At 45.0% G+C, this 23,963-nt stretch overlaps 1 protein-coding gene across 1 annotated transcript in view; it reads left to right on the top strand.

Moving 5' to 3' along the window:
- Positions 1 to 15,440: 15,440 nt before the first annotated feature.
- Positions 15,441 to 23,963, top strand: part of LOC144684585 (eosinophil peroxidase-like) — a 48,612-nt gene continuing 40,089 nt past the window's right edge. Inside the window, exons 1-2 of the mRNA XM_078548554.1 lie at positions 15,441 to 15,513; positions 20,117 to 20,210. Coding sequence (XP_078404680.1) covers positions 15,441 to 15,513; positions 20,117 to 20,210 — 167 coding nt within the window. The remainder of the gene's footprint in view (positions 15,514 to 20,116; positions 20,211 to 23,963) is intronic.

Here is a 23,963-nt window from a genome sequence, read left to right as displayed (position 1 = left end):
CGGAAGGTGGGAGGTCTCCGTGCAGCAGCTTCGACTTCACTGAGGCTTCGGAACTTCATGGATTTCACCATGGGCTCGCACCATCTTCCATGGTCTCCATCGATGCTTCAGAACTGCTTCATGGGCTGCGTCATGGGCTGGTACGGATGAATGGTGGAGTGGAGGGGTGATAGAAAGGAAGATCTAGGTGTGAGCCGGAGAGGAAGGTGTACCGGGGAGGGGTGAAGTTGGAAGGCGGGGAGGGAAACTGCGGTGTCAGGGGGTTAGGTTGAGAGGGGAAAGGAGGGTGTCTGAGGGGATAAGAGAGTATAGGGGGAGGAGGGTGTAACGGGGGACAATGCTGCAAGTGGGGAGATCGGTGTAATGGGGGAGCAAGGTGTAAGGGAGGGAGTTCGGAGGGGGAAGGTGTCCAGGGGAGCAGTGAGTTTGGAGGTAGGAAGGAGGCCGGGGGGGGGAGGGTGGAGTTCGGAGGCAGTGGGGGAAGATGTCCAGGGGGAGGAGGAGTTCGGAGGGAGGAAGGTGTCCAGGGGAGGAGGAAGTTCAGAGGGGGAAAGGTGTCCGGAGTAAGGAGGGAGCAAGGGTGAAGGAGGGAGTAAGGGTGGAGGAAAGAGTAAGGAGGGGCATCAAATGTCCAAGTGAACATGCAAGTGAAGGGTTTGTGGAGTCAATGGCTGCCTCCTGGAGAGCGAACTTAGGGTGGGTATGGTAGGTGGGGATGATGAGTGTGAGAGGGGGCAGAAGGAGCCGGTAAGGTGGTAGGGTGAGGGGTCGTTGGTACCAGTACAAGGGGTGGCGAGGGTGGTTGGTGGTGTCATGGAGGCAAACACGGACCCTAGGGGTAGGAGGGAAGAATGTCGGGGTGGACAATATGGATGGGGCTGGGATTTTCAGGAAGGAAGGGAACGTGTATGTTCACCTGGATATCCTGGAATGACAAGGTTTCAGGCTGTAGGGTAATGGTTGGGAGGTGGAAGGTGATGTCGGGGGGTGGGTTGTGATGGTGGAAAGTACATGGGTGACAGGAGGAGGGGAACGGGGAGCTAATCAAAAACTTGACCACGACCATATTTTTCAAATCGAAAGCGAGCGGAGCCATGTGTTGGACAGGCACAGCTGCTGCATGGGAATGTGAACAGTGGGTGGGCGGAGATGCAGATCAGCTCAGATGGACAACTGAAAGAGACACTTCTTCTAGGTGCCGCCCTAGCAGGAGGGGTGGAGACAGCCTGTGCAATGGTTGGCCCTGTTGCCTCTGAAGACTTTGGCATGCATCCTCTGGACAGCCGAGGCCATGGGGGACCCAGCTTGCTTTGGCTGTCCTCCTGTGGACCAACTGCTCCCTCTGCTGTGACAGAGGATGAGGTTGAGGGGGTCACAGGTAAAAGGTGCTCCGAAGGAGTGATCAGCCTCTGAGATTCCTGAGTAGAAGACCCAGAGGTGTCCTGCTACCGCTCCTCCTCCTTTAGAGTGCCCGAGGGCCCCAGCCTGACTTCTTGAGGGAAAGAAGCACCTGGAGGGACATCAAGGTGCCTTGTTTCACCCTTGCATTGCTACTGCAGGAACTCACTCATGGTTACCACAATGAAGTGCAGGTCTGCGCACATCTACATGTTCTGCAGGACCAGGGTCTCCATGGCGTCCACCATCTTTCCCATGGGGACCTCCATGCACGCACATGTGGGCACCACTTCATCAGGGAGCAGGCGGACAACACTCCTCCAACTCACGTGCCACTCTGTTAAGGGTTTCCAACAGCTCTGCGTGATGTTCCCCGCCTTCTGCTGACTCCCCACGATGAGCTGGAAGGCCAAATCCAGAGGCTCATCATCTGACTTGAACATCACAAATGCCTCTTCCCCAGCAGCCCTCCGAGTGCCGGGGAGCTCGGCTCAACCTGCCTCCTCCTGCTGCAGATGCATATCTATGCAGTGACCACAAGACTGTGAACCCAAGCCTGCTCTAGATCTAGGCCCCAATGAGGTGTATGTCTCTGCGCTGGTGGAGGGTGTGGGTAAGCGCTGTGACGGGTCTTCCAGGCTGCTTATTTTCAGCTCTTCAATGGAGGAGGTGTCCTCTTCGCTGATGTGAGGACCTGCATGGAGTTGGGGAGTGGTTTACTGAGGGTGTCGGCTGCTTGGCAGAGCTCCCTGTGAACCAAAGTAGAGATAATTAGTGCATGACAGCAGAGTCAAAAACAGGAGAGAGAGCACTCACAGTTGCGTAGAGAAAGGGATGTTGTGGTGCAGAATCCTCACGAGGGTGTTTGCCGCCGACCTCACCATCGCCGCAGGCACGGGTCCACGTCCTCACCAGTCAGCACGATGACATGCTCCTCAAAGTGAGTGAGGGGCCTAATGTGGGCCACTCCACCCCCAGTCTGGGACCTCTCCCTGCTGATGTGAGCCAGCTTCTCCTGCATGAAAACAGATGGAGAGAGTGTGATTCTCTGTGTTGGCTTGGTATATACTCTTGGCATATCTCCCACTTATTGACATCAATAATGTGATTGTTCATACCCAGCCAATATGTTGTCTCATTTGTGAGTCTTCTCATTCAATCTATATCCACATGGGAGTGACAAAGTTGTTGAAGAATATCAGGTCGCAAAGATTCCTGTATTATGACCTGCCTGCATTTAAAAATGACCCAGCAGGAGAAGCCTGACTCATCCTGATAAGGCCAAAATGGTCTCACATGGTCATGGACATGCTGAATTGAAAAAGGCCATCCTTCAATGTTGGTTTTCCATAGTTTCTGTAGTGTGGAGTCTTTTGCCGTTTCTTCTTGTAGCTATTGGCATCTGCGTTGTGCAAAATGTACTGATCACTTTGGAGAATATCTTCAAGTTCGATGTCAATGAAATCAACTTGCAGATCCAAGGATATGTCTTCTATTTTCTCTGGGTTAGACAATCTGCTAAGTGTATCTAATGTGACCATCAGGTTACCTGGCTTGTACCTAATCTCAGTCATAACTTTGAATCTTTATCAAGAGACGTTGCGGGCTTGGTGGTGCACTGGTCAATGGTTTTCACCAAATCATCTCCAGTGGTTTGTGGTTGGTCTCTACCACAAATATTTTGCCAAATAGACAGGTATGAAAATGCACAATTCCAAACACTAAAACTAATGTTTCCAGCTCGATGTTGGAGTAGTCGGGCTGCGTTACAGACAGACATTTTGAGGCAAATGCAATCGGTTTGCCTTTTGGTAGTCTGCATGTTCCCAGACCTTTCTGTGAGGCATCTATCTCCAGAGTAGTTGTGTCCCTAGGATCATAAAATTGTAATGTCGATGATTCTGATAATGATAATTTCAGTGCTTCAATGAGGTATTAGAGGTCTTTGTGCCATAGGAGTATCACATCCTTTCTCAATAATTCCCTTAGTGAGTGATAGTTGAGTGGAATTGGGAATGTACGGAGGCAGGAAGTTAAAGAGACTTAGACATTTTTGAAGATTGTCATTATCTTCAGGTTTTGGCATGGCTTTAATATTCTCCATTTTGCTTGGATCAGGACATATGCCAGCACTGGAATAAATAGAACTGAAGAAACTGATCTGCTGCACGTTGATGGTACATTTCAGACTTTTGAACACCAATTCTTCATTACGTGCCACTTGCATCAATAAGTGTAAGTTATGTTTATGTTCTTGCTTTGTTCTGCCCACAACAGCAATGCCATCAGCGATACAGATGCATCCTGGCACAGTGCATGTAATGTGGTCCATGTGAGCTTGAAAGACATCCTGGCTAACAGCTTGAAAGTAAGTTATTACAGACAGTAGAGGAAGGCAAAACTGAACTTTCTTTGCTTGATGTCTGTCCATAGGCAGAGGCGTTTGAATTTTTGAAATAGGCTGTGGTATGCTTCCCCAAATTCTCTGATTGTGAGGTCAATTTTTAAAGTGTCTTGCAGCAAACTCTCTTTAAGGTTAAATCAGAAGTATAGTTTATTCATACATTCAAACCTGGGGAATGTTTGCAACTTCATACAAACATGCAAGCACACAATAAGAAGAAAGAAAAGAGGAGTCTTTACAACTATAAATTACTTAAAAGAGAAAGCACCACAAATGTGAATATCAGTTCATGTGATTGCCAGAGCCCAGAAAGTCAAAGTCCAGGGAGGATTCCTTCACGGAGGAGCTACAGCTTAGACGGGTTCAGCTAGCTGAAGCAGGATCTGCAGAATTCCTTTAAAGTTGACAGTGACGCAGCAAGTTGAAGTTGACATACAGAGACTTAGTCTGCTCGACAGGAGATGGCAGGAATCTTCCAGGGAAACAGGCTCCAAGGACTAGCCTTGATGCAGGCTGTTGGTCAGCCTGGAGTCCTGCTTTGATGTTTTCAGACTGAGTTGCAAGTCTAGAAATGTAATATTAAAACTTTCCAAAGGACAGAAGATTAGGTCATGTGATTTGTCCATTACTGAGTCAGTTACAGGCTAACGGGCAGTTTCTATGCCTCTGATCAAAATCCATTCTTCACCTTCAGAAAGAGATGGCGGCTCTTAGCACTTTTTGCAGTTATAACAAGTTTCAATGGCTCTCTCTTTGTTATAGGACCAGGCTAGTCCCTGGTTTCATTGGTTGTAATGTGTCCATACGATGAGAGGTGTGAGATTCCATAAGGATGAAGGTTGAGCTTTTGCCCTGTAACTGTTGTTGGAAATTTCCAGAAATTGTAGCCAACTTGTGAATCATGTGACCTGTAGCAGCCATCTTTTGGCTCAGCAAGGTCCACTTTTTAAATAATCAAAAAGGTAAGGTTTGAGTAAAACAGTTTATGATCTCTTTCATGTTTTAGGGCATAACAAAGTCATTGAAAACAACATTGTCTGAATGGGTTACGAAATGGAATGAGCTCTTGAGACTTCTCCATGAAATGTACTGACCAGTAACCATGCTTGGCATCAAGCTTCAAGAAATATTTTGCACCTGCAAATCAAGGATTTAACTTTTCTAATGTGGGTATTTAGTAAGGACAATGTTTCAAAGCTGCATTTAAATGTCATGGATTGAGGTATACACTCATTGATCCATCTTTCTTTATGATACACGTGGTTGAGCTGCACCAATCTGTGCGCTCTTGTATTCTTCTAATGATACCATACTTCTCCAGTTCGACCTTTAATTTGTCTTGCAAGTGGATGCTGCACTTACATGATGGATCAATTGATGGGCTTACACTCTCTTGCAAGTGGAGCATTGCAGCTCCCTTGAAACTGTCAATTTTGTCGAAACATTATGGATATTTCGATGTTAGGTTGTGAACTGAGGTGACAGGATTAGTCTGTTGTTGATCTGCCTTGTGATCTCTGACTAATTGCATGTATTGTCACTAGTGCGAGGTCACAGCATGCAGGTAGACCTGAAATCACTGGGCCTTTAGTGTCCATTACATAGATCATCTATGACGCCCAGGAGGATTGATTGTACTTGCACTTCAGGACTAATGATCCTGCTCATGGAATAAGTGAACCGTTATATGCTGACAGTTTCACAGTAGTAGATTTCACCATGGCCTTCCATGTCTGTGGAATCATGTCTTTTAGAATTTGCAGGTGTAGCATGTTGACACTTGCCCCTGTGTCAATCTTGGCCAATAATGAATAGTTACCAACTTTCTTAGGGCGGACATTTTGAATTTTAGCTCAGATAGTGTGATGGTGTCTATGTTTTCCATGAGATTGACGGTGTGAAGCATGTGTTCACTGCTCTGCGTCTCATCATGTGCATCATTGCCATTTTCTCGTTTGTCAATCACTTCATGTACATGTTTCTGACAGGATACCAGATGGTCATTCTTATTGCTTGAAAGTACGCGTTGTGTATGGTCTCTTTGGATCAGTGCACGGCTCTTTATAGCTGTATCGGCCTTTGCTCCAGTGCATTGCCACTGCCAATGGCCCTTTCTGCCACATGCCTTGCAGAATTGATGGAAAGCTGGGCATTTCCTTGGTGCATGCAGAAGGCCACACCTTCCACATGTCTTGCTAGGCTTGGGTGTTCTAGTGAGTGCGTCAACAATTAGGGGTACTTAAGACTTGTAATCTTCATCGACCTGTGGGGATCACTTTGTACTTACATCCATGCTTGAGTATCTCTTCAATGTTATACAGTTTGGGCTTGTCTAGCAGACCTTTCTTTAACGCTTCCATTGAAGTGGGTGTGATCACAAACTTAACAATTCTGTCTGCTATTTCTGTGCCTGAAAAATCATAATATGTACCCTTTACTATGCATCAGCTGATGAAGTGATCTATAGCTTCTGTAGGCTGTTGTCAAAATGACATGAACTCTTGTCAATGATTACAGAAGTGTAACCTTATTCTGAACCAGACTTCCAATGTAGTCCATGTCTTTTGGGCATCCATTAGTTTTCCTTCTGTCAAACCTGAAACGTTCAACCTGTGTAGATCTTCATTCCCAATTGCTAGGCAAATTTTTATGGCTTGCTTGTCTGGTTCAGGCATACCTGAATCAAGAAACCACAGCTCTGTATGCTGTTTAAACATTTTGAATTTGGATAGTAGGCAGCTGCATCCCAATTCAAACTGGGGAATTTTGTGGACATTTTGACAATATCCCCTTGATCTTCCTTCTCTTATAGTACCCGGGATGAGTGTCACTTCTGCGCGCTTTTCCGCAGTTCTACTATCATAATCGCAACCTTCTCTGGCCTGATTTTTATGACGGTGTTTTTGTTTTATTTTGTTTGATTCTCCCTCACTCACACTCGATTTGGCCCCCATACTTTGGTCACTTGCCTTCCCCAACTGAACTAACTCGGTGCTGGTCCTCTCATCACATTGTCGCACTCACTGAACTGACAGGCTATGCGCTGCAGTCTCACCACGAAGGACCTGCCGGTTGCCAGCTCTTTATTTCAGCACTAGCCTCTGGTGAGATTGCAGCGCATAGCCTGTCAGTCAGTTCAATGCTTTTCTGTGCAGTCACCATGCTGCAATTTTGACACTCCCTAATACTGTGACTCCATTGTGGTCTGCTCGGAACGTCAAAGGTCGTTTCATGCCATGTAGCAGAATCTAAGGCTGTTCACCATATCGTACATTTACTTACTCTTACTGCAGGCTGTTTAACCACCACTGAGCACCATGTTGTGTTTTTCTACTGATATAAAGGTACCAACCACTCATAAGGGATTGGGTAAATACGTTGTACGTTCATTTATCTAGACTAAGCACATGAGAACAGATATACATGGGTAGAAAGCTTGAAGACATCAGCAGCAGAGCTGTATGTGTATGTGTGTATGTGTTCTACTCAGAGGCAAAAGTGCAACTAAGACTGGATTTCATGATACACTTACCTTGTAGTGATGTCAGCCTGCTCTCCCCTAAAGGCATGTTACAACAACTTGTAGTCTTGTTACCAGGAGGTTCGTTTGCTGTATTTGAAATTTGAAAAAAAAAACAGGCATGGAGATCTTACAATGTTGCAGTCTCCCGTTCTTACAGCATAGATGTTGCTGCCCTCTCAGCTGCTTGCCTGTTTCAACAGTTATTGGTCTTGGAGACAACACTTACAGATTAAAAGGGAGACCAACATGACTGCCTTATCATGTGGTTTCTCATAGTCTCTTTTTCCAAATGTGCTTCAGTGCATTAGCCACAACCTAAGCTATTGTTTGTAAGCATTCACCCTGGGGTTTGAGGCAATCACCGTCTTTGTATCAAAATGACCTATTCAAGTCAGGAAACAAGTTTTGGCTGGTTTCAGGGGATGAGTAATGACACTTCTTAGTATGGGATGTGTCCTTTTGTCCTTTCAAGTCAGTGTAGTAGTTTGAATCCACAGATCAAGTTAGTCGACTCTTGACAGCCAACATTTGCAGCATTTTAATGTCCATTTTTAAAAGAAAGTCAGTTCCAGAAGATTCCACACTGATTACAGTTTATGTTTTAAAAGTTTACTGGGCATGACACCTTACCCTCTAAGGTACACACAATGCCAGCATCAGAGCTGATGGCTGCGAATGTCAGATTAAGTGACCATGTTTCTTTCTCATCCACCCTGCCAAACTGCTGCCGTTTTGTTTTCTCCTTTGAACCCATTGTCTGCTCCCTCTATCCATGGGGCAGACTTAGTCGACAGTCCAGTGTCTGTCTTTGACCACAACCAGCCCTTTAATCTTCATCCTGCCCCTCCTCATGTTAATAAATCACCTGGATCTGCTGGCCATCTTCAGCAATGGATGATAGCTGTCAATCTTCTGAAGTATTTGGAATATATTTGCTAAAAATAAATAGCAAGCTAAGCTATAATGACAAGGCATGCTTTTTAAAAGAGGAGTCAGCTGGTTTCCCATCAGTGAAGAGCAGAGGCAAGGGGGCACAAACATGGGGGTGGGGAGTGTATACATGTTGCTGGCTGAAGTTGGCCGATGTCACAATATGTCGTTACACTCCTTTTTGATTCATGTACTTATTACCTAAAGAGCCTTTTAAATTATGGAAAGTTCTGATAGGAGGTGAAATTTGTTCATAAGTGTCATTCCTGGCTGCCTGCTTCTGTACAGGGAAAGGATCTAGAAGGGAAGAGTGGAAACTGGTATTTGTACTGAACTATAGTTTAACAACAAAACGGCTGTGATTCATAGAATGTCTTCTGCTACCTGATTCGGTAAATGGATATCCCCCTGGTAAACACTGCCCATTCCCCATATCCCTTGACTTATGAGAGACCAAAAATTTGTCAATTTCAGCCTTGAATATATTCAACGATGGAGCATCCACAACCCTCTAGGGTAGATGATTCCAAAGATTCACAACACTTTGAGTGAAGAAATGTCTTCTCACCTGAATCCTAAATGATCAAGCCCTTATCCTTAGACAATGCTCCTGTGTTCTAGATTCTCCAGCCAGGGGAAACAATCTCTCAGTCTCTACCCTGTCAAGCACCTTTAGAATCTTATGTACTTCAATGAGGTCACATCTCTTTCTTCTAAACACCAGAGAATATAGACTCAATTTACTCAGCTTCTCATCACAGAACAACCCTTTTATACCAGGAACCAATCTAATGAACCTTTGCTGTACTGCCTCCAAGGCCTACCATTTCTTCTAGGTGCTGCCCTGACATTCACAGCAGGGCAGGGGTGGAGACAGCCTATGCAATGGTTGGCCCTGTTGCCTCTGATGACTTCGGCATGCGTCCTCTGGAGAGACGGCCTTGAGAGTCCCATCTTGCTTTGGCTGTCCTCCCATGGGCCAGCTGCTCCCTCTGTAGTGACAGTGATATTGAGGGGGGTCACAGGCAAAGGGGAATCGGAGGGAGAGGGCAGCCTCTGAGATTCCTAAGTTGATGATTCAGGGGAGTCCAGTTGCCACTCTTCATCTTTTCGGGCACCCGAGTGCCCCGGCCTGACTCCTTGAGGAAAAGAAGCACCTGGAGGGATGTCAAGGTGCCCCGTTTCCCCCTTGCATTGCCACTGCGGGAACTCACCCATGGTTAATGCGATGGAGTGCAGCTCTGTGTGCATCTCCGCATTCTGCTGGACCAGGGTCTCCAAGGAATCCACCAACCTCCCCATGGAGACCTCCATAAGTGCACATGTGGGCCCCACTTCATCAGAGAGCAGGCAGACACACTCCTCCGACTCACATGTCACTCTGTTGAGGGCTTCCAACAGCTCTGCGTGATCTTCCCCTGCCTTCTGCTGACTCTCCACAATAAGTTGGAAGGCCGAATCCAGGGGCTCATCATCTGACTCGGACCTTACAGATGCCACTCCCTCAGCAGTCATCTGACTGCCAGGGAGGTCAGCCGAACCTGCCTCCTCCTGCTGCGGACACGTGTCCGTGCGGTTACCACCAGATTGTGAACCTGAGCCTGCTATAGATCTAGGTCCCACCGAGGCGTGTGTCCCTGTTCCGGTGGAGGGTGTGGGCAAGCACTGTGACAGGTCTTCCAGGCTGCCTATTTCCAGCTCTTCAATGGAGGAGATGTCCTCTCCACTGGAGGTGAGGACCTGGAAGGAGTTGACGGACTGGCTGCTGAGTGTGTTGGTCATTTGGCAGAGCTCCCTGTGAACCAAAGTCGAGATCATTAGTGCATTACAGCAGAGTCAAAAACAGGAGAGAGAGCACTCACAGCTGCTTTGAGAGAAGGATGATGTGGTGCAGGATCCTCATGTGGGCGCTCGTTGCCGACTTCACCTTCGCTGCAGGCATGGTCCACACCCTCACCAGTCAGCACGATGGCGCACTCCTCAGAGTGAGTGAGGGGCCCTATGTGTCTGGGACCTCTCCCTGCTGATGTGAGCCAGCTTCTCCTGCACGAAAACAGATGGAGAGAGTGTGAGCAGGACACATGGCACTGCGTGGAATGTCTGTGTGGTGAGTGGAGCCATGGACGGGATGAGGATGTGAGCTCCAGAGGATATGAGCCTAATGGAGATGTGAGGGTGTGTGTGGGAGTTAGTGGCATTGTCCCTTGGGATGTGAGATCCCTGTGGATGTGTGATGGGTTTGTGAGTGTGTGAGTTGAGAGTGATGTGAAGAGTGACTTACTCTGGCAGAATGGATGAAACCATACATCCTTTTGCGGCACTGGGTGGCTGTCCTCTTTTTCAGGGCATTGGTGCCGACCACCGCTGCCACCGCCTCCCTTGCTAGATTGGTGACCTTGCTGGCCTTTGCCCAGAGTGGAAGTAGAGGACATCGCAGCGGCCTCGTCCAGTAAACGGTTCAGGGAGGCATTGCTAAACCTTGGGGCAACATGTTTCCTCCCTTTGGCAGTCATCAGTTCCCAGCAGCTTCCCATCCCTTGAAGAGGGCTAGCTCTGTGAAGGGGTGGCCTTTAAATAATGGCGCCCAGTTTACTGAAAGCATGAGGTGATGGCAGGGCGGGCAAATCAGAGGACGCCCACCCCTACCCCCCCCAGCCCCCAGCGGCCCAGTGTGCTTCTTGGGACTGCATATCTAATGAGGCGGGAATGGAGCAATACAGCACAAAAACCCACCATTGTGATCAGCAGGTAAAACATCCTTCTTCTCACCCACTACCACATTTAGTGCAAATCTAAGATGATTCCACCCTTTGTCTGACCATGCTAATATTTTATAAGTGCTGCTATGTCCACATGAGGAAGGGTAAAAGTTGACTCCCTATGATACCACTCCAAGTCTGACCATAACAGGGTTTTTGTGAAATTAGAAGGATGAAGGTATTTCCTCAATGTCTATACTTAACCATTTATGTGCTGTTTGCAAAGAAATGAGTCTGGCAGGCTTTCTTGATTCTAAAACAAAAGAGGTTAGTTTTTATTGAGTTAAAAATCCACCCAGATAAAGATAGAAAATATTTAAAAAGGTAATCCTGCGCATCTTGACCTTTCACAACACACATTCACATACACAAGCACGCAAAAATTATAAGGTATATTGTACATAGTTAATTTCCTAGCCAAATTAAAGTTCAAAGCTGAAAGTGTAAAAAAAGCTTAGAGCTCACTGTTTATGAGTCATTTGCTAGGATCTGTGGCTGCGGCAGAAATGCTTCCAGGTTCATCTTTAGATTCCAGGAATTGAGTTGAAACCCAAGTAAAACTGCAATTGCCGGAGACAATTTCTTTTTAAAATGCAGTCTGTCTTTTCTAAAACGTCAACGATTTTTGCACGTGGGTTTCCTTTCGATGAAAAATTCTCTATTTTTGCAATGGATTATAAACTAACAAGGATAGGGCCTTGGCTTGAAGGAGCTTCATTACAGCTTTTCCAGACCACTCCTGTTTTAGCAGCTTGTGTGCTGTATTAAAGATAATTTAAAAATGGTTATGTCAGTCACATGACCTCTCTCTCCGCATAATGATTTCAGAAGGCATTTGTTTAGCTGACATCTGAACTGATTGTGGCTTTTGTTTCATGGATGGGGTGATTAGATTCTGTAATGTCCTAATCATTAATGCCTGAATGAGTCATTATCCATCTTGATGAGATAGGAAAACAACTTTCCCAATTGCTATTGTCCTAATAGACTTCTGTCTCTGTTTGAGAGATTGCCTTATAGAAATGCAAATGTGAGGCTCATTCAGTTTTCAGTAAATCCTTTTGAAGTAGTCCTTGACATCAGTAGTTGTGACATTCCATGAGGTTTCCTGAGCATATCTTAATTGTATTCCACACTGGAAACTTCCAGAAAACTGGACACTTGTTATGCCAGACTTCAGGTGACCTGTGGCAGCCATCTTAGGTCAGTGTTTTTTTTTTCTTGTTTTTACAAAGTCCTTTTTAAACAGTTCAATATATGTTTGGTCAGACAGTGAAACTGCAGATTGATATCACTCATGCACAAGTCACATCATCACGACAGTGCATTGTTAAGTCTTCCTTCAGGGCTTAGCCAGCTCAATTAGTGGTGGTGTTACCAGGTTACTCTTGGTGATAGACATTACCTTCCCCAGTCAGAGTATATGCTGTGCCTTCCAAGTGACGCTCAAAATGGAGGAGTACTGATTCATCAGCTGGGAGAAGATGATAGATGATAATCAGGTTTCTTTGTCCCTGTTTGACCTGATGTCATGAGATTTTATGAGATTCAGAGTTGAAAGCCACTCAGCTGCCAGCTCAACTAGGTCTGTCCTGTTGGTGGGACAGGATGCATGCAGGGATAGCGATGAAGGAGTCTGGGACATTAGCTGATAGGTATAATTTGGCGAGTGTGACTATTTCAGGCTTTTGCTTGATGAGTCAGTTAACTCAAATTCAGAAACTGGCACAAGGGATTTGAATTCAGATCTCTAGATTATTAGCCCACTCTTCTGCATTACTATTCAATAACATAACTGCTATGTTACCAGGCACACAACATAATACATGGTGCAGCATTTGACCAGTCTTCAGTTTTTGGGGGAGAACCGATGTAAAAGTGCCAAAGAAGAGTTATGTTGGACTCATAATGATAACTCTGTTTCCCTTTCCACAGATACAGCCAGACCTGCTGAGTTCTTCCAGCATTTCCTGTTTCTATTGGGGCAGTGTCTTGAATCATTTTTGTCACAGTTTCTTTTTACTATTCATTCTTGGGATGTGGGTGGTGCTGACAAAGTTGGCATTTATTAAGCTCCCTTAACTGAATAGCTTGCTAGGCAACTTCAAAGGGTAATGAAGCATCAAACACATTAGTATGGGGACAGAGACACATATAGGCCAGACTAGGTAATAACAGAAGGTTCTGTGCTGAAGGCGCAGCCTAGCACCAGATGTTCCGCAAGGAGGCGCTTGTGCTCATATGGTCCATGTTAATTAGGTGGAGGGGACCCAGTTGGCATGACCCTAACATAACCGGCAAGGTCACATCATTATATTAAGAATGCTTCCCTTCAAAGCTAAGGTGACGAATGCCAGTGTTGAAAGTGCTAAGGATTGTTGAGATATTTGCCTAAAATTATTCCTACAATATTTGTTTTCAAGAATTGCATCTACTTAAAGTGCAAATATCCTCATTCCAATGGATTAAGAGATAACATATCTTACTAAGTTGATATCAGCTCTAGGTTTACTGAAAATCCAGTCAAACAGGAAAGTGTCAATTTTTATGCAAATGTTTAAACTAACAGAATCATATATAAGCAAATATTTCAGAAGTATTCTTACAGAAAGAAGGTGATGGAGATCCAAAGGTGAGTGTCATCTGATTTTCTGAAGATAGTTCTGTTTGAGGAGCTAAATTTGCTTGTGCTTTCTTTTTTGAATATTTGGAGGGACTGACATTGAGAACATTTACTATTTTGTATTCATTCTCAGTTTCAAATCTTTTGCATTGTTTAGAGATCTTATTTTTTCTTTGATTACCCTCTGACCAGTGTAGTACTGAAATAATTTGTTATTCTTCTGTTTATTTTGTGCTGCTGTGCTTTTTACTATGTTTTGCATTTCTGACTATTGCTTTTAATGTGTTGCGGTGTACTCTTCTAATCATTCAATTTAAATCTTTGCATTTTTTCCTTCCCTGAATTTTAGAAGTCAGTTTTGTTCTTTATTTAACTTAATGAAAGCAAAATAGTGCAGGTGCTGGAAATCTGAAATAAAAACAGGAAATGCTGGAAAAACTCAGCAGGTCTGGCAGCATCTGTGGAGAGAGAAACAGAGCTAATGTTTCGAGTCCATATGACGCTTCCTCCGAGTCATATTGGACTCAAAACATTAATTCTGTTTCTCACTCCACAGATGCTGCCAGATCTGCTGGTTTTTCCAACATTTTCTGCTTTTATTTTGTTCTTTATTTCTCTTCTAATTTGATCATGCATTGAGGAACATATTTATTTATTCGTTTAGAAATATATTTATCCTGCATACCCAGCATGATATCTTGAAAGGTATTCCACTATTAAGCCACAGCTCCAATCCTTTCCCTGAATAGTTCTTCCCGTTCTTTGACCTTATCCCTTTTAATGTTAAATACCAGATTCCTGAATTTGATCATTCTGTGGGCGCTTTCCCCCAAGGGTGCTACATCTCCAATGCCCTGTAAAAGCAAATAGATTGGGGAAGGGAACGACAATGAGCAATGTAAGAATGTGCAGGAACATGGTCAAAGGTATCAGAGGAGCGGAGGGAAACCTAAAAATAAAAGAATGATGCTTGTGAAAAATAGTGGGATTTATATACAGCAGAAATAACATTTGTCTTGGTCTGTGTCTCATTCTAGTAATTTTGTATGATTTGACATCTATCCCTATATTTACTGCAGTCTCCAACAGTTTGTACTCTTTGTTCAGGAATCACACTCTCCCTGACCGATAGCATAGTTTGTATGTAAACTATATTGGGCATGAAATTAAGCTCGTGGCAAGAGTGGAAAATGAGTTGGAATGTGTCGGCTGTTTGTGACACACCCAACCATATTTTCTCTTTCATTAGCTAAATTGGAGAGGAAAATTAAGTGGACTGTGTATGTTATCTCATCACCTCTGAGTATTAGAGCTGTTTGTATATGAATCACACTGTTTCTGACTGCTAGTACAGTTTGTAAATAAAGTACATTATCGGTCACATTGTCCAGTTCAGTTTTCATGTTCTTAATCCAGTAATTGGGTGGGTTTCGTGTTTCAGTTTGTCCTTTAATCCTGACAAGAACTCCATGACTGTGTTGCTGAAGCAAACAATTACTATTGCTGTTAAGGTGTGGCTATTTTGGAAAATCCATTTTTTTTACCTGGAGATAAATAGGGAAAAATGAAAGGCAGTCAATGAAAATCTGCAGGTGTTGCCAGTTATATGCGTTTGTGTTTGCATCTGTCAATCTGTTCATGTCTCTCTGCATGTATATGCCAGTGTATGAGTGTCTGGATCTTTAAGTGTGTACCTCCTTGTAGGTATGTGCACCTATGATGTTTACTGTTTTAAGTCTTCTAGCTTTAATATATTATTGATCTCTAGTCCAGTCCCTGACTCATGTTCTGATATCTTTCAGAATGGCATCTCTGTGGTCCCTGGGCATACTGCTCGCTGGATTGTTCCTGCTTCAGACTGATGGAGTTCATGCAGGTAAGAGACTGAACCTGACTCCCCAGATCAGTCTTGTGTAATTTCACTGAGCAGGAGACACAAAGACCGGCAATTCAAATCTTTCTCATGTAACCTAGCAGAGTAGGAGAGATTGAGCCTAATCTTTAGATCTGTCTCACCTTGCTTCTGACAAGGTGACCCTGAATCTGGCTACTCAATCTCATTAAGATACAGGGAACACTTCCTGTGACATGGTGTATTGGATTTTCCTTCCATTATTACTACTTGTCGCAGCATTGATCACAATGGGGGAGTGTAGACATGGTAAGATAGACAGAAGGAGAAGAATGCCTTCTTAATGATACAGAAGAGCTTCTTAGTAGCCAAAATTAAGTAAATGCACAGATGTGCTCAACGGGATATACAAAAGAAAACTGCTCCCAGTCAGGTATTGAGTAAACATGGAGCAAAGACATGAACAGGAAAGCTAAAAGTTGATGTTATTGAATAATCATCGAATTGCACTTGACTCTGACTGGCATTCATATGGATTCATCATTCATTGCTTAGTTTAAAAAGCTTTTTAAAAAAATAAACTGACATTATTGATAAATTTGTCTAACGAGTCACATTCAATCCTGCAATCCCCACTCAAGTACATCATAACCTACTTGCCAAACACATAAGCATGTAGGTTCTACTCAAGTTATTGGCAAAATATGCCCAGGATGTGCTGGATATTGTGCATTTTTGCCGAGGTGAAATTACCTTGAAGTTTCCACACAAGCTTATTAGGATAATGAATCATGATGAGAATAATGAACGTGAAATCTCCCATGAATTAACATGATAAATTAGTAATTTGAAGAGTCCCTCCAACATCATAATGCAGAATGGGATTACCAGGAAATGAACTGTTCATCAACTTTTTAACAGAATGGCAGATCAGTTGATTTAATGTTCTTGATCTTATTTTTTAATTGGGTTCAATTAGCAGCTGGTTAATTAACTAATTATTACAGCAGAGCAGGACACAGGTCTTCCATACCAAGTGCTGATCAATTAACTAAATTCAAACTAATTTTCACTGAATTGAAAGTAATTTCCGCAGCAGGAGGAACAGAGTTGGGTCAGCGGCTTCAACTGGTTTCTGGTCACTGGAGAGATGGAACAAGTGGAGATGGAAAGGGGCTATAATTGACATTGGAGGTGGGGAGGGGCTGTAATTGACAATGGAGGTGGAGAGGGGCTGTAATTGATGGTAAGGAGGGGGAGGGGCTGTAATTGACAATGGAGGTGGGGAGGGGCTGTAATTGATGGTAAGTGGGGGAGGAGCTGTAATTGACTGTGCAGAGGAGCGGTGTTGTAATTGACAGTGGAGGGTGGAGGAGCTGTATTTGATGGTGTGGAGGAGGAGGTGTTGTAATTGACAGTGGGGAGTAGGAAGAGCTGTAATGAACAGTGGAGAGGGGAGGGGCTGCAATTGGCAGTGTAGAGGGGAAGGGACTGTAACTGACAGTGTATAGGTGGAGAAGCTGTGTTTAGGAGTGGGGAGGGGCAGGAATGGAAGATAAATCCTAGGCGGTTTTTTCTTTGACTGATGCAGCTTTTCTCCTGGTGACAACATGGATTTTCCAAAGGGAATCCATCTATTCCTATACCGCGAAGAGAAAAATAATGAGAACATGGATGTAGCCGGATTGTATAGTCTTAGATTGAGACCTCACCTAAGATATTTCTTCCCCATGTGTACCTCAGATGGCTGCGCATTTCCTGGAGACTAATGGAGAAATATTTCATCTGTTGCCCGAAGACCTTAATGTCATTTCCAAAAAGGAAACAGTGCTGCCTGCATCAGTGAAAGTCATCATTGATCTGAATTATTTTGTTGCTGAGTCCTTTCAAGCAACATCTTTCAATTTGCTTTATTAATCAGGCAGCTGCTCACCATAACATCCGGAAGTTAAGGAGAGGTGCAAAAATCATATTTTTCCACTGGAGCCAGATAAAGAAAGAGAGGGAGAGCTAAACTGGCAGAATTCCTACATTTGCAAGGAATGATTGACAGCCTGCTTGAGAGGGGTCAAAATATTTTTTGAGGGTTTTTATTGAGGTTTTGTTGAGGGCTACTTTTCTATTTTTGGGGGCTACATTTTGGTTTTAATGGGCTCATTTTCCATTCTCACTATCTCCTTCATTAGCTAATGCAGTCACGTAATAATATTACCAACTGTATTTGTGTTGGCATACAGGGTATTTAGATTCACAGCGAAGCAGAATTAGAAGAATTCATCAATATCTTCAATAATCATCATCCCTCCATTAAACTTAAACCACAACACACAGGGAAAGCATTAATTTCCTAGACACCACAGTATTTAAATTGGCACAAGTAAACAACAGCCATAAGTTAGCAACAAAAGTTTTTTTTTCAAAATAACTGACACACTCTTGTACACACAAAATGCCATCACCCTAGTCATGCCCTCTGTGGACTGGTGAGGTCACAGTTTATGCATTTCAATCACTTATGCACAAAGCTGGATGATTTGAATCAAGCAGTTGCTGCCCTTTTTACTGCATCTCACACTTCAACCTCAGATTTAAATTTAACAATTGGTCTGGCATTAATTGCTGCTGTGGAAGAAAGTTCTGATCTTCTATCAACCTTTGTTTATAGGTGTTTCCTAATTTCACTTCTAAACCATCTCCTTCTAATTTTTAGATTATACTTCCTAGTCCTAGACTCCCTAAATTAATTGATCGTTTACCTCATTGCATTTTCTGCATTACAACAGTGACTACACTTCCAAAGTACTTAATTCATTATAAAGCACTCTGTGATGTCCGAATGTCACAAAAAGCATAATAAAAGTCATTCATTACTGTTTGGGATCTTAACATATGCAGAATGGCTGCATGTTTGTTTCTAAAACAGTCACAGTACCTCAAGTAATTCATAGTATGTGAAACGCTTTGAGATTTATAACACATAAATGCAAATCTTCCTTATGAGATAAAACTGGTCAGTACTAAATTACCCAATTAACATAGTGTTCATTACAATAGCACCAATTACATTTTATTCCACACTCTAAATTTATGCAGTCTTAAGCTAGAAACTCCACACATTTTTTGCATGGAATTCATTACCTTGGTACTTCAAGTTTTCCAGGCTCCCAGTTAGCGGAGTATGCCTTTGCTTTCAGGTTTAAAACTGTTATCTCTCCTTCATAGCCCCTTTCTCTATTACAGCCTTTCCCCATTGCAGCCCTGCCCCATTGTAACCTCACCCCATTGCAGCCTCATCCCATTGCATCCTTGCCCCATCGCAGCCTCACTGATTTGCAGCCTCTCTATCTTACAGCCTCTGTCCGTCGCATCCCCTTTCCCTTGCAGCCCGTCTCCCCATTGCAGTCCCTCTCCCCATCGCAGATACTCTCCATTTCAGCCTCTCTCCATTACAGCCTTTGTCCATCTCAGCTCATCTCCCCCGCAGCCTCTCTCCCTTGTAGCCTCTCTCCCTTGTAGCCTCTCTCCCTTGTAGCCTGTCTCACACTGTCACTCTGGTGCTCAGGCCTATGTGCCGCCATTTACTTTTTCGCTGCTCCTCCAACCACAGGCTCCCTTCCATGTTTGCTGCTGATAGGCTCACTAATGAGATGCAATTCAGCCTAATAGCAGCAAATATGGGAGAGAAATAGCCTGTGGTTGGAGAAGCATCTCCTCACAGATTCTGTCACTTCCACACATGTATGATGACTTTTCTCTCATTGGTTGCCCCTGTGATAGAATTTTTCAGCTTTTTGAAAGCTTTCAAGGGCAAGTTTGTCCACTGCCCCTATTTATTTCAAACCCTACTGCTTGTGGGCCATGAGATCTAGGTCTCTAGTCTCCTCAGCACAGGCAGTTATCTCTCCACCCACAGTGGAGGGATGACGCACTTCCATTCCCATTTTCTCATTCTAACTTTTACCCATTGTCACCACTTCTGATTCATTAATAACTCCCTCCAAATCGGGTGTCTGCAGGCTGATACTTGCACAGGAAAGATACCATGATGGAGCTGGTAGCAGATTCTGGTGGATCTAGATGTCATCAAAATATCTGGCCTCTTCTTGCAAGGCCCCCTCTATTATGTGAAAGACAGAATCCTGTGCAAATTTTGACACTTGCCCTTGAATAAATAGTTATTGAGCATGAGGGAATTGCAGTACTTTGGGAGAGTGCATGAAGCTAAGACTACCGATGATAGGTGTGCTCAATCTTTATAAGCCTTATATTTCAATTTAATTAACTGTCTCCCACAGCCTCTCCTCTCTCTCTGTCTATTTCTATACTCTATTATTTTCTTGAATGATGTACTTATCCTCAAGTTATGTTGTCTTATTTTCCAACCCAGTATATAAGGAAGAAGGCAAAAATGTTTCAGAAAAAGATAGTTTAGTTTCTCTTTAACAGAGGCAGCTCCATGTGCTCACCTTCTTGCTCAATCCTTCAACCCCCTCTATCTCCAGAAATGCATTTATGTATCTCTTGGTCCCATTTACACCATCTGCATCATTGCAAAGCCAATTTCAGACTGAAGCCACCTGGCGAATCTCAAGATGTGTTACTGAGAGTCATTGTGTTTCTGTTGTAGATGATGAGGAGCCCCTGGGCAGTCCATTCGTAGAAAGAGCTGTACATGAAGCCATTGAACTCGTGGACAAAGCGTATAAAGAGACCAGAGCTAAGTAGGTTCTTTAACTCTGTAACGTTGTCATGTTGGTCTCTCCATGAAGGCCTCAACTCATTGAATTCAGGTAGAATAAGGACTATCATATTCAGAATGAGAATAGCAGTGTTATGACCGGTCCTGGACGAGATCCCCAATTTGTTATGACCGGGATAGGACGCCAATTTTGGTATGATCCTGGGTGAGGAGGAATGAGCTGGCTCACCTCTTTATTCAACACCCTCGTTTGGTCACAATAAGGTTAGTCTAAAAATTCTTTCCCTGTGGATATCTTTCCCCTGTCCAAATGTATTTACGTTTTAGAAGGAGCCAATTTAACCAGGCTTTCTTGAGTCAAAGAAAGGGTAAGCTTATTAGTTACTAAAACTCGAGGAAAAATAATAAAATGACGCAACACACATCAGAAATGTGAAGAGCCAAATAAAAGCTTTTAAAAATGCAAATCAGTCCTTGGCTTGTCCGTGAGGCACATGTTGTAGCCATTAAGTTGGGTGATTTTGGTAGAGCTGACTCTAGCAGATTCACAGCCTGTTGGAGACACTTGTTCGCTTTTCCCAGGGGAAGGAATCCCGGTTCTCTCTGCAGGGTAACAGAAGAACTGTCTCGTTTCCTTTTCACTTGTGCTAGAATACACTTGTGCCCCAGCAAAAGAGAGAGAGAAAATCGCCTACTTGCAGGGGTGAATAACTGGTGTTTTTTCTTTTCTGTCACTCACAAACACTAGTATGCAGCCAGATTTTCTTGTGTATTCCTGGAAGAGGGAATAGTCATGTCTTGTGCCCAGAGTCAATTTTTCTTTCATCTCAGGACATTTTACACACTCTGAGATATAAATCAACAGGAAATAGATGTTTAGATGACTCCTGATATGTGAGAATCAGTCTCCATTGCCTCTGCAAACACAGGAGATTTAAAAAGTCCAGTCTTCTGCATTTTCCATATCTTCCTTTCACACCCATGTGTATCATAACAGCACATAAAAGGTGTGCACTTGGCGGGCTGCACTTTGAGGGGAATTCGGAGGTAAGTACACAGTAACGTTGTGCAGATCTCGCCAGAGTCAGCTGTTGGACTTCAAGATTGAGGAGCGCTGGAAGGGGGCGGGGTCAAGAGCAGCCCTGCTGTTGAAGCAACTTGTTGGGGGGGGGGTTGCAAGGGCTGCAACTTGTTGGGGGGAGGTTGAACAAGCATTCGGGGTGGGGGTAGTGTGAGCGAGGGAAGTGGCCACGCATTAGGGAAACCTATATAAAGTGACCATTCCTCTGCAGCTGAGACAATTCAGACTCAGCCACATTGACATGCTTGGAGTCGGGCCTCTAGCTTCTCTGCCCACTCAAGCAACGCAGAGGCATGAAAGTGCCACCAAGTGCACCAAATCTTTTCACCCACCCCAGCACAGACTGCAAAGTAATGAACATTTTATTAGATTGCAGAACAGTTGGATGACTGGGCATGTTGTACAATCTCCTCGCTAAAGCTGGTCATGGAGCAGTCACTGATGGAGGCGCTCACAGTCCCTTGGCAATGTAATTATCCCGGTTTGGACCAGTCTCCCCCATGGCTCAGGCTAACAACCCAGCCTTGCGGTGTGGGTTAGGAGAATGCCTGTGCCTCAGCTGAGAGCACAGCGTGCAGTCCAGTGGGCAAAGCTGCCACCAACCAGTCAGGTGGAGTGGGGCGGAGGTGGGTGAGGTTTCGGGCAGCCGTGCAACGCACTAATCTCTGGCCATCCAAGTGGTGGCCAGCACTCTCCGGGAAGCGTTAAGGAGCCTTCGCACTTAACATGGACAGGTTCTTAGTTCACCCATTGCTCACCACATGTCTCTTTCTTTCACCCTGCAGGAGAAGTACATCAGGATCATGGTGGCTGGTGAATTAGCTGTATGTCTGATGGCCTACAGACAGTGAAGATGATGGAGGAGAGATTGACTGAGGCTCCAGGCTGTGCAGAGACAGGAGCAGTAACCTCTGGAAGAAAGGGCGGCTGGGGCTCCCGCATACTCCACCGAAGACCCATAATGAGCCGGCGCTGTTTAGCGCCTAGCAACAGCCAGGGTCTATAGACACTGCCTGTCATTCCTGCAGCTGACAGAGAACCAATGTCGCCGAAAACTGCGCATGTCTAGGGAACTGGTCGGTCACATCTGCCACTTACTGCAGGATTTGGTGCCACTGGGACATGGAGGGCATCCACTGCCAGTGGCTGTGAAAGTGACCACGGCGCTCAATTTCTACACCAGTGGCTCCTTTCAGGGCTCCACAGGTGACCTCTGTGGGATCTCACAAGCCTCCACCCACAAATGCATTCCTGAGGTCACAGATGCCATCTTTGCGAGGGGACATATTTTTGTACATTTTGCCTGGGACCAGGACAGCCAGGATGCAAAAGTGATTCGATTTGCCCAGATCTCGGGTTTCCCACAGGTGCAGAGCAGGATCGATCGCACTCATCTGGCACTCAGATCACCTTCACAACATGTGGTCAACTACATCAACCGCAAGGGCTTCCACTCGCTGCATGTGCAGCTGGTGTGCGACCACCAGAAACACATCCTGCAGGTGTGTGCATGGTTTCCAGGGAGTGTCCACGACGCCTACAGCTTCAGTTGGTCACAGATCCCTGCAGTCTTCCACAGTCCACAGAAACCTCAGGGTTGGCTCCTCGGGGGAAAGGTCTGATGTGCAGTGGCCTCAGACTGCAGCAGAGCAACAGCATAATAAGGCTCACAATGCAACCCACAATTTGATGGAGCAGACCATCGGGATGCTGAAGATGTGGTTCCGGTGCCTGAACCGGTCTGGTGGTGCCCTGCAATATAGTCCACAGAGGATGTCACACATCGTTGTCATCTGCTGGACCCTTAACAACCTGGTGCTACAATGGTGTGAGGAGCTGGCTGGGGAGGAAATGGAGGAGCTGCTTGTCTCCTCCGATGAGGAGGACGCCGACGGGGACGAGGGCGAGGAGATCCTCGAAGGCAATGATGACGGGGATAAGGCTCTCGCACTGGCCAGACGAGGCAGTTGCACTCGGGAGGCCCTCATAGCTGCCAGATTTGTGGAGGATGATAACATGCAGTGAGGTGACCCCATAGATCCTCACATTGCATCTGTGAACGTTTGACTCCAGTCTGGCTTATGTCAGCGCCAATACCCTCTGTGAGAATGCTCCTGTCATGGGGACGCAGTGGAGGCCCTAGTAGTCGCTCAATTACAGGAGGATGATGACAACATGCAGTGAGGACACTCCATAAATCTCCACATAGCCTCTGAGAATGTCTGACTCATGTCTGGCGGAGGGCAACTCACTTGCGCTCTGTGATCAGGGTCATATCATAGGGACGTAGACATGAAACTTTAGATGCATCTGATGCTGTGTCCGCCTTCAGCACCTCAGCCCTTCAGGAGCTGGTGCACAGCATCACTGGTCGCAGATGGGGGCCAACCCCACCTTAAAAGTGCTGAGAGCACACAGAGAGTATGAGAGAACTCTGTGGCTCCTGTCCACTACATTCTGGCAGCAATGACCAGCACTGCCGAGGTGCAGGCATCAGTAATGTTTCCAGGGAGTGTGAGGCTAGACCATCACTTTGTTCTGGAGGCTGCACAGAGCACAGGGAAGAGGCCCTGGACTGAGACACTTGTCTTTTATCTTGTGCAGAAAGGTTTCACATTCTCATCAGAACAAGGCAGGGAGACATTCTTGGGAGTTTATTGACAACAGTGAACATTATGTACAAGTGATTAACGC

This window comes from Cetorhinus maximus, chromosome 9 (genome assembly GCF_964194155.1).
Source record: "Cetorhinus maximus chromosome 9, sCetMax3.hap1.1, whole genome shotgun sequence".
NCBI classification, from domain to species: Eukaryota; Metazoa; Chordata; class Chondrichthyes; order Lamniformes; family Cetorhinidae; genus Cetorhinus; species Cetorhinus maximus.
This window is presented reverse-complemented; position numbering and strand designations above follow the sequence as displayed.